The 11750-nt window shown below is 48.6% G+C and overlaps 1 protein-coding gene across 1 annotated transcript; it reads left to right on the top strand.

Annotated features, from left to right (window-relative positions):
- Nucleotides 1–7688: 7688 nt before the first annotated feature.
- On the top strand, nucleotides 7689–9800 carry FOXC2 (forkhead box C2). The gene has a single exon (XM_021537944.3). It carries the CDS (start codon nucleotides 8046–8048, stop codon nucleotides 9531–9533), a length of 1488 nt encoding a protein of 495 aa, XP_021393619.2. The 5' UTR covers nucleotides 7689–8045; the 3' UTR covers nucleotides 9534–9800.
- Nucleotides 9801–11750: the final 1950 nt, after the last annotated feature.

Genomic DNA, 11750 nt, shown 5'->3' with positions numbered 1-11750 from the left:
CGCCCCCTCGGCTGTCCGCGCGCGGCCTCCGCGCTGGGCACGCCCCCTCTGCGCGTGCGCGGCGGCTACGGCGGCGCGGAGGGCTCAGAAAGGCGCGAGGGCGGAGCGGGCGCGGGTTGGCTGCAATTAAAGATAAAACATTGCGGATTTCTGCCGCATTCACGCGGATTTACACCCGCATTGTACAAACACCGCGGGTTTCCATCACGCCTCATGCCTGCGGGTAAGATCCCACCCCGCTTTCTGTCAAATAATCCCTCACGTTCATTGTTTTCCATTTAAAACTGGCTGGTGGTGAATCAAGCAGTATCTGGACTCTGCCGGCTTCCCGAAAGATCGCTTCTTGGATAATAAATTAGTTGGATAATAAATTATTCATTGGATAATTAATTAATAAATATTAATAAGTTATTAATATAATAATATAATTATTATATTATTAATAAACATATAACAACTATAATAATAATTGATAAAATATTAATAAATTCTTAATTTGATAATAAATTAATAAATATTAATAAGTTATTACTATAATGATATCATTATTGTCATTAATAATAAACATATAACAACTATAATAATAATTGATAAAATATTAATAAATTCTTAATTTGACAATTAATTGATAAATGTCAATAAGTTATTAGTAGAATAATATAATTATTGTAATTATTATGAATAAATATATGGCAATTATAATAATTGTTATTAATAAAATGATAATAGATTATTAATTATATAATAAATTATTAATTGGATAAAAAAATTATTAATTGGCTAATAAATGGTTTGTTTGCACGAGTTATTATTTATAGAATTAAGTCATTCTAATAAAAGCACCCCGAAAATCAAAGGAGATTGAGGATTCTGACACTCCTGAGCGGAGCGGGATGGAGGGACATGGAGACAATGAAATGATAAATAAATTTCATTTATTCGTTTATTTAGGTTTATGAAGGTTTATTTGAAATTCCACGGGGGAAAGGGGAAAAGCCTTCGGTGTAGGAATCCTTAAAATCAGGAAATTTTATACAAACTGCAGAGGGCAAACCGCAAATGAAAATAACCAGTAAACTTGAGATTTGTCAGCAGAAAAATGATACAAGAAGCAGAAAAAAAGGACAAATAAAAGGATGGTCGGTGTATGAACGCTGACCGTTGTTAGATAAATACCGAGGAAAATGAATAATTGATTGTTGTTAAATAAACAGTAAATAAAAGAGCTCCCGAAGGTACAGAAAAGGACAGCTAGAGATAAATTTAGGGAGTTGGAAGCTCCATAATGGAGCTCTGTGCTCCACTGTTTGTGTCTTAAGGCTTTAAGATGCATATTAATTGGATGTGATCCATTTTTTATATTATAGATGTTAAATTATAATACGATATTTATTATATTATATTATATTATATTATATTATATTATATTATATTATATTATATTATATTACTACATATAATATATGCACAATATATATACATATTGTATATATATACAATATATACAATACATATAGACAACATATACACAATATATACACACAATATTTACAATATATATGGAATATATAGAATATATACAATATATACACAATATACACAATATATACAATTTATATACAATATACACAATATATACAATATATACACAATATACACAATATATAAAATTTATATACAATATACACAATATATACAATATATACAATAGATATACAATATAGATATACAATATATACAATACATACAATATAGACAATATAGATATACAATGTATACAACACATACAATACAGGCAACATATACACAATATATACACACAATATATACCATATATACAATAGATATATCATACATACAATATATACAATATATACAATATATACAATATATACAATATAGATATACAATGTATACAACACATACAATACAGAAAACATATACACAATATATACACACAATATATACAATATATACAATATATACAATATAGATATACAATGTATACAACACATACAATACAGGCAACATATACACAATATATACACACAATATATACAATATATACAATAGATATACCATACATACAATATATACAATATATACAATATATACAATATATACAATATATACAATATATACAATATAGATATACAATGTATACAACACATACAATACAGGCAACATATACACAATATATACACACAATATACAGAATATATACAATATAACAAAGAAGCACACCAATATTCTAACAGATCAATATACAAACGCATTTCGGCTGCAGCTGAGAGCGGCGCTTCCATCCAGGGGCTCTTTGGCCTGTAAATCACATTTAGGGCCCATCTCCGCCTCATTTCCCCGTGCCCTGCTCCAGGGTGGGACCCCCGAGCACTCAGTGCCAGGAAAAGCAGCTGCACGGGACTTTTTGGGTCTTCAGCTCCTCGTTTCTTTGTTATCTCATCAAAACTTCAGCGCTGTGTGCAGCCAGACCTTGCATGCCCGAAAACAGCACGGAAATGGCCAACAACCTCGTGCTGGGAGGTGTTTTAAGTCTAATCAAAAATAAACTACCCAATTAAGGAGTGACCCCTAAATTGTTTCCCTTTCTAAGCCAATAACGGACCCCATTTTTTATCAAGCTGGATCAAATGTTTCGGTGAGTTTCAAAGAAGATCTGGGATTTTGAAATAAACAAAACTCAGCTCCGCCTTGAAACACCCAAACTTGTGAAAACACCTAAAAAAAGGGAGGGACAGATGAATCAGATGCATTTAAACCCTGGGAAAAACACAGAAACTCCTTGTGCTGCAGGAATATTCCTTGGAACTGCAGGCTGAACACAGCAGGGCAGCCACAAAAATCACCCAAATGCACCCAAAAAAGAGCTTTAAACCAGCCATAATGCTCTGCTTGAGTCTCAATAGTGAACATTTAAAAAAGGCTACAAATTCTAAAGGGAAACATTATTAATGACGCTGTCATTAATGAAAGGAGTGTGGATTTCCATAAAGAGTATGGGTGAATTTTTGTGTTTGTGAAATAACCCGGTGAAGGAGGCACCTCAAGGCAGGTGGGGTTGGCCTGGGCTGTCCAGCAAGGTCTGGAAAATTGGGATGGACCAGCCCCCTGCAGCCAGAGGTTCCTCCAAAACCAAAACCACGGTGCAAAACCAGGAGAAAATCATGTACTTCAGTGGGTCTTGACTGGATTGGTGCCAGACTGAGCCTTTCCTTTCCTTTCCCTTTCCTTTCCTTTCCTTTCCTTTCCTTTCCTTTCCTTTCCTTTCCTTTCCTTTCCTTTCCTTTCCTTTCCTTTCCTTTCCTTTCCTTTCCTTTCCTTTCCTTTCCTTTCCTTTCCTTTCCTTTCCTTTCCTTTCCTTTCCTTTCCTTTCCTTTCCTTTCCTTTCCTTTCCTTTCCTTTCCTTTCCTTTCCTTTCCCTCCTCTACATCTCTTCCTCTTTCGTGCTTTCCTTCTCTCTTCTTTCTGCTTTTTCTCTCCTTCTTTCCTTCTTTATTTCTGTCTTCCTCTTTCTTTCATTCTTTCTCTTCATTCCTTCTTTCTTCATCTTTTCCTTCCTTCCTTCCTTCCTTCCTTCCTTCCTTCCTTCCTTCCTTCCTTCCTTCCTTCCTTCCTTCCTTCCTTCCTTCCTTCCTTCCTTCCTTCCTTCCTTCCTTCCTTCCCCTCACTCTCCCTCCTCCATTTTCTCCTTTCTCTCTTTCCTTTTCTCTGTTTCTTCCATCCTTCCCTACTTTTCTTCTCCCTTTGCCCACTCATTTTCTCCACTCACCTTCTCTCTCCCACTTCTCCCTTTCCCCGTTCAGTCTCTCCCTGTCCCCATCTCTGTCCCTCTGTCCCTGTCCCTATCTCTGTCCCTCTGTCCCTCTGTCCCTGTCCCCACCTCTGTCCCTCTGTCCCTGTCCCTATCTCTGTCCCTCTGTCCCCATCTCTGTCCCTCTGTCCCTGTCCCTGTCCCCACCTCTGTCCCTCTGTCCCCATCTCTGTCCCTCTGTCCCTCTGTCCCTGTCCCCATCTCTGTCCCTCTGTCCCCATCTCTGTCCCTCTGTCCCTGTCCCTGTCCCCACCTCTGTCCCTCTGTCCCCATCTCTGTCCCTCTGTCCCTCTGTCCCTGTCCCCACCTCTGTCCCTCTGTCCCTCTGTCCCTGTCCCCATCTCTGTCCCTGTCCCCATCTCTGTCCCTCTGTCCTTCTGTCCCTGTCCCCACCTCTGTCCCTCTGTCCCTCTGTCCCTGTCCCCATCTCTGTCCCTCTGTCCTTCTGTCCCCACCTCTGTCCCTCTGTCCCTGTCCCCATCTCTGTCCCTCTGTCCCTCTGTCCCCGTTTCCATCTCTGTCCCTCTCTCTCTCTGTCCCTGTCCCCATCTCTGTCCCTCTGTCCCTCTGTCCCCGTTTCCATCTCTGTCCCTCTCTCTCTCTGTCCCTGTCCCCATCTCTGTCCCTCTGTCCCTCTGTCCCTGTCCCCATCTCTGTCCCTCTCTCTCTCTGTCCCTGTCCCCATCTCTGTCCCTCTGTCCCTCTGTCCCTGTCCCCATCTCTGTCCCTCTCTCTCTCTGTCCCTGTCCCCATCTCTGTCCCTCTGTCCCTCTGTCCCCACCTCTGTCCCTCTGTCCGTGTCCCCGCGCCCGGGCGGTGCCGGGAGCGCTGCAGTCCCCGCGGTGTCCGCTGGGGGGAGACACACGCCGCGCGGAGCCCCCGCGGGCAGGTGGGACCGGAGCGAGCCCGGGAACGGCACCGGGAACGGGCCAGGAACGGGCCAGGAACGGCACCGGGAACGGGCCAGGAACGGGCCAGGAACGGCACCGGGAACGGGCCAGGAACGGCACTGGGAACGGGCCAAGAACGGCACCGAGAACGGCACCGGGAACGGGCCAGGAACGGCACCGGGAACGGGCCAGGAACGGCACCGGGAATGGCCCCGGAGCGGCACCAAGAACAGCCCGGGAACGGCACCGGGAATGGGCCGGGAACGGCACCGGGAACAGCACCAGGAACGGGCCAGGAACGGCACCGGGAGCGGGCCAGGAACGGCACCGGGAGCAACCCAGGAATGGGACCGGGAACGGGCCGGGAACGGCACCAGGAATGGGCCAGAAACGGCACCGGGAACGGCACCGGGAATGGGCCAGGAACGGTGCCGGAACGACACCGGGAACAGCCTGGGAACGGCACCGGGAATGGCCCGGGAATGGCCCCGGAGGGACATCGGGAACAGCCCGGGAACGGCCCCGGGAACGACCCCGGGCACGGCCCCGGAGCGGCCCCGGGAGCGGTCCCCGAGGCGCCCCGAAAGCTCCGCTGCCGCTGCCGGTAAAGGCTGCGAGAGGAAAACCGGCGGCTCCCCCGGAGACCCGGGCGAAGGGAGCCCCGGGGGAAAATCCCGCATTTCCAAACGCCTCGAAGGGGCTCCTCTCCCCGCGGTCCCGCCTGTATTTTTCATAATGTTGATTTTATTTTTTTGTTGTTGTTTTCTTCCAGCCATTCGAATTGTGCGCTGTTCCGAGCCCGCTGGTCCGGTCTCTGCTCAGCGCCCAGCTGCAGCAAGCAAAGAATTTTTGCTGCTTTTGGGGATTCTGTAGAAATTCAGCTCGGTAAAGTTTTCAGCCGAGGAGAGGTAAGATCCCATCAGGGATATTTCTCTGTCTAGGAAGGGACAGCACTGCGACACCGCAGGGGCGGCTTTGCTCAAGCTGTGCATTTAAAATTTCAAGCATTTTATTAACTTATATCGTTACACAAACCCCATGTGCTTGTGTACATTAAGACACAGCCCAGATTGTTACGAGAAATGGGATTTATTTGAAAACCGAACATAAAAGTGTGAAGTCGTTCTCAAATTATTAGAGAAAAAAATAAAGTTTTCTGTTATGATCATACATTTACATGAAAAGTAGCAGCTTATCTTTCTGAATTCATTATTTGTTTTCCCAAACAAAATATCCCCGGACATTTTCTCGGTGGATGAAACCCTCCCCGAACACTCAAAATTATTTCCGTCAAAATTAAAATAACAATTTTGAAGCGCCCGGAGAAACTCCCCCAATCAATTTTTCCATCGCAGATAATTTTTAACCATCCCTCCTTGTAGAGGAGCCGCCTCATAATTTAATTTTTTTTCCTTCCCTTTACTTATCGCATAAAATCGTTTCCTTTCTTATTAAGAAAATCTCCGGTAATTAAAAACCCCGCCGGGTTCCCACGGCCGGAGCCGGCTGCGGTCTCGTCCTCACCGCCCGGGCTGCGAGCGGGAAAGGGACCCTCGATGCCAGCAGCCAGCCAAAATCCCAGCCCGACTTTGGGGAAAAAAAAAAAAAATCTTTGTTTAAAGCCTTACGAAACCACACAAATTGCAAGGAGGGCAAGGCAAAATTACAGTGTAAGAAACCCAAAAATCACCGCTCAGGAATCAGCGCGGCAGCAGCCAGGCTCGGGGGAGGCGGCGGGAAGGAGCCCGAGCGAGGTGACAGCAAATTCATTTCGACCTTATCTCGGTCCTTTCGGGCTCCAATCGTTTTTACAGCGTTATTTTTGATTGTAGGTATATTCTGATTTTTAATTTTTTTCTCCTGCGGAGCGGGGGAATCGCTGGTTTCCCACCTCGGTTCCTTCTCCCGGGTGGAACAGAACAATTCGCAGCAGTTTCCCCCAGCACTTGAGTTTACACTTGGTCACCCTGCGTCCCTAATTGTCCCTCTCTGATTGCCTCTAATGAACTCATTAGGGAGAAGCCAGAGGGGCGGATTTCACAGGCACAAGAAAATCCACCTCACTGCCCGGAACGAAAAAAAGATATAGATATTTAAATACGCTGGCTGCTTTTTGTTGATTTTGTTGGGTTTTTTCCTACAATAATAAAATAACCCCAGAGCGGCAGAGGAACCTCCGAACGCGCAGCGACGGGGCCGAGCCGCGATGTCACCGCCGCCGTGCGAGCACCCAGCGGCCTCTCCCGATGAACCCCGCTTCAACACATTTCAACACATTTATACACACTTAAACACATTTAAACACATATAAAAACGCGAACGCGCGACGCGCACAGGGGACACCGCGACACCGCGCGCGACCAGCGCGGTGCCACCTCTCCCGCCATCCCCATCAACCTGCCTGCGAGCAGCGCTTACAAAGCCCTCCGTTTGGCCCCGCGGGGCAGCGGGCGGGTCCCCGCGGCGGGCTCGGGGCTGGTTTTGGGGCTGGTTTTGGGGCTGGTTTTGGGGCCGGAGCCCCGCGGAGCCCCGCGGAGGGCGCGGAGGGGGCGCGGAGGGCGCCCGGCCCGGCCCGGGAGCGCGCGGGGCCGCCCGCCAGCGCCGCCGCGTCCCGCGCTGCCATTGGCTGCGGCCGCGGCGTCCCGCGCTGCCATTGGCTGCGGCCGCGGCGCCGCGCGCTGCCATTGGCTGGCGGCCGCGGCGCGGGGCGGGGCCCGCGGGCAGTAAAAGCGCGGCGGCGGCGCGGGGCGAGTTTCGAAGCGGCGCGGCGCGGCCGGGAGGGAGCTCGGCGGCTCCCGCAGCCCTCCGGGGGCTCCGGAACGCTTCGGGCCGCTCTAGTGACAAGGACTGGGTTTTCCGCAAGGCTGCTGCTTCTTCTTTTTTTCTTTTTCAAATTTTTTTTAATTTTTTTTTTATTATTATTATTCGTTTTTGCTTTGTTTTTTGCTTTTTTTTTTTTTTTTTTTTTTAAATTCCCTTTTCCTGCGAGAACAGGCCGGCCCCCCCACCCCGCCACCCCCCAGCCCAGCTCCCCGCAGCAGCGCCCGCCGCGGGCTGTAGGCGTGTGTACCAGAATCACAGTCATACAGAGGGAGGGAGAGGCCGCCAGAGACCACCCTGCCCCCGGCGACCCGGAGGATGCCGCTGCGGTGCCGCTGCTAGAGGACACGCTGGGATTTAGACCGGCTCCGAGACTCTCTCTCTCTTTCTCTCCCGCTCTCTCCCTCTCTCCCTTCTCCGCGGAGAGGTCCCGGACGGGGGTGAGACCCTTCCACCGTCCTCCTCTTCCTCCTCTCCTCCCCGGCCGCGGGAAGCCCCTCTCCATGATGCAGGCTCGCTACTCCGTCTCGGACCCCAACGCTTTGGGAGTGGTGCCGTATTTAAGCGAGCAGAACTACTACCGGGCTGCCGGGACGTACGGCGGCATGGGCAACCCCATGAGCGTCTATTCGGGCCACGCCGAGCAGTACGCGGCGGGCATGGGGCGCTCCTACGGCCCCTACCACCCGCACCAACCCACCGCCCCCAAGGACCTGGTGAAGCCACCTTACAGCTACATCGCCCTCATCACCATGGCCATCCAGAACGCCCCCGACAAGAAGATCACTCTCAATGGGATTTACCAGTTCATCATGGACCGCTTCCCTTTCTACCGAGAGAACAAGCAGGGCTGGCAGAACAGCATCCGCCACAACCTCTCGCTCAACGAGTGTTTCGTCAAGGTGCCCCGCGACGACAAGAAGCCGGGCAAAGGCAGCTACTGGACCCTGGACCCCGACTCCTACAACATGTTCGAGAACGGCAGCTTCCTGCGCCGCCGGAGACGCTTCAAGAAGAAGGACGTCTCCAAGGAGAAGGAGGAGGCCCGGGAACGGCTGCTGAAGGAGCAGCCCAAGCCCCCCGGGCTGCCCGGCGCCGACCTCCCCAAGGAAGCCTCCTCCTCCTCTTCCTCTTCCTCCGCCTCGGCGCCGGCCTCCGAGAAGAAGGTGGTGATCAAGAGCGAGACGGCGTCTCCCGAGCTGCCCGTGATCACCAAGGTGGAGACGCTGAGCCCGGCCAGCGGCGGGGCCCTGCGGGACAGCCCCCGCAGCGCCGCCTCGCCCCCCGCCGCCGCCGCCTCTCCGGACGCGGCGCTGCCCGAGCATCACCCGGCCGGTAACGGGCTGCCGGGCTTCAGCGTGGAGAGCATCATGACCCTGCGGACTTCCCCCGCGGGCGACCTGAGCCCGGTGAGTGCCGCCTCGGGCAGGACGGGCGGCGGGCTGGCGCTGGGCTACCCCGCGGGGCAACCCTCGGGCTACAGCGCGGCGTGCAGCCAGGCGCTGGACACTAGTGGGAGCTACCACTGCAGCATGCGGGCCATGAGCCTCTACAGCGGCGACAGGCCTGCCCACATGTGCGCTCCGCTGGAGGAAGGGCTGGCCGAGCATCCCACCGGCGCCCCGTCGCCGCTGGGCGCGCTGAGCCTGCCCGCGGGGCAGGACGGAGCGCTGGGTACCGGGCATCACCCCCACGGCGGCGGCGGCGGCGGCGGAGGCGGAGGGGCGGCGGCGGGGGGACAGCCCGCGGCTTCTTGGTACCTGAACCACGGCGCTGAGCTGAGCCACCTGCCCGGCCACGCTTTCGGCTCTCAGCAGCAGACTTTTCCCAACGTGCGGGAAATGTTCACGTCGCACCGGCTGGGGATGGAGAGCGCGGCGCTGAGCGAGCATCAGGTGAGCAGCAACTCCGCCTGTCAGATCCCCTACAGATCCGCGCCCTCCCTATATCGCCACGCCGCCCCTTACTCCTACGACTGCACTAAGTACTGAGTAGCCGCCACCCCCAGCTTAGCCCGTTAAAAAAAAATTAAAATTATTATTAATAATAATTATATTAAAAAAAAAAGATCGGGAGAAATAAACCCACGGCAATAAAAACAAATCCGACAGCTTCCCCGTGGACTTTGAGGCCACAGAGTTTGAAGATTCCCAAAAGCCCCGTTTTTTGGGCCTCCTTAAATTCCGGATAAGTACATTTTACTTAAAAGAAGGGGGGGAATCTCTTCATTTGAAAAAGAAAAGAAAAAAAAAAAAGCCAAACAAAAAAAAAAAAAAAAGCGAAAGAAAATAAAAAGGTTAAAAAAAATTATATATATATATGTCTATCTAAAAGTGGCAAATTTTATATGCTAAAGTATAGGGGGTCTCAGAAAAATAAGTTATGGACCAATATCGCAACGACCATTTATACGTTTTAAAAGGAAAAAAAAAAGTTTATAAATATATATATAAATATATGTCCTGGGTATTTTTTGAGTTCTCTGTTGTGCTGTAAAAAATATGTGGATTTCTAATCAGGCTGATTTTCAGAGCCATTAATATAATATTTAAAGTTGAGTTCACTGGATTATTTTTGTCTCGCCCAACGGTTCCTAACTTCCAAATTAATGACAAGTGATTTCTTCTTCTTCTTCTTCTGTGTACAATTATGCAATAGATTTTCTTTCGTTTTAGAGCTGTTCTTTTTGCAAGACGAGGAAATAATTTATTTTTTGCTGGTGGATTTTTTTTTTAAGGAGAAAAAAATAGACAAAGTATCTGATACTTTTTTATTATTATTTACGACGTGTGATGTTTTGTATAATAGATTTCACCTTTACCATTCCTAAGGACTATTTGCTTTAACCTGCTTCAAAGTTCGTTTGTCTGATGTGGTCCTAATTGTTGTACTTACCTTAAAATAAATCCATGCTGGTTTTTTCTGCTCCAAGTCTGGCGCTTCTCTGTGTATAAATTGGGGTTTTATTACAGGTTTTTTTTTTTCTTCTTTCACGCAGAAAACGTGGCAGTGGTTGTTTTTAAAACAAAAATTGATTTTCCCTGAAGGTTTCTGAGGTTTCTTTCTTGGAGGAAAGGTTGAATTAACATGAAGAGCTGGAATTGTACAACTGGGAGGGAGGGAAAAAAGAAAACCACGGCGGGGCTGAGCCCCTCGTTCCTAAATCCCTGCCAGCGTGAAAATTCGGGATTTTTCCCAGGCCTGCGATGGGGAAACAGGAAAAGAGGAGGCGCAGGGAGGGGAATTTCTGCTCCTCTCGCCCCGTCCTTGCGCGGAGCCGCCTCTTTCCAGGGCAGAAAACAAAGCCCTCCAAAAAAAAAAATTCCATTTTCTTTATTTATTTGGTTTTCTTGAAAGGAACCCCGAGTGCCTGGCAGCGAGAGCGATCATTTCAAGGCGGCCTCGCTGCGGAGTCTTAGAAAGGTGGAAAGTTCACTCGAGAATCATTTCGGTTTTCAAATCCTCTCTCGGTGGAAGAATTGGCTGATTTTTAACTTTCTCTTCATTTATTAACGCTCCTGTCCGCAAGGCCGGCCGCTGCCAGATGTTTTCTGGCTTTTCCAAAATGATCCTTTAACCTGTTCGAGGGGCTTTAATCCGGGGCAAAACGCCGGATTTAGCAATCCTGGCAGCCTGGCAATGCCGCCGAAGCCTGGAGGGAATTTAGGAGGTGTTTGGGACTTTTCAAACGCAGCTCTCTGCTCCTTTCCCAGCTCTAAAATCACATCCACCCTCATTTCCAGGGGAAAAATCCCAACCGCGTCCCATCCCAGCGCCCGCAGCCCCTCAGTGCCCCTCAAAACCTTTTTTTGGGGGGGGTTCGGGACTGGTTATACCCACATCAGGCTGTTGAAATCGATGATCTAAATTGGTTTTGACTGGTTAAATTTCGCCTGCGCTTGAAAGCTGGCAAAAAGAACCGAAACTCTCGATTTAAATGAGAAAAAAATGTCTGAACCTCACTTGATCTGTATTTTAAGGAACATTCTTGTAAAAGAACTCCCTGCCGTTTTTCCTGGCTCTCAGAGGGTGCTTTTTATTTAATTTTATATATATATTATTTTTTTATTCTTTTTAATGCAATAAATGTCAAAGTGACCTCTAAATAAGAGAAAATACAGAGTGTAAAGGATTAAAAATAGGGAAATAAAGGGAGCAAAATTATGGAAAGAAAATAGATAAAAGGAAAAGCGGGGGGGGGGGGGGGG

Source organism: Lonchura striata, chromosome 13 (assembly GCF_046129695.1).
Source record: "Lonchura striata isolate bLonStr1 chromosome 13, bLonStr1.mat, whole genome shotgun sequence".
NCBI classification, from domain to species: Eukaryota; Metazoa; Chordata; class Aves; order Passeriformes; family Estrildidae; genus Lonchura; species Lonchura striata.
This window is presented reverse-complemented; position numbering and strand designations above follow the sequence as displayed.

Coding starts and splice junctions, on each gene's coding strand:
- FOXC2 (XM_021537944.3), top strand. CDS start 8,046: ATGATGCAGGCTCGCTACTCCGTCTCGGACCCCAACGCTTTGGGAGTG.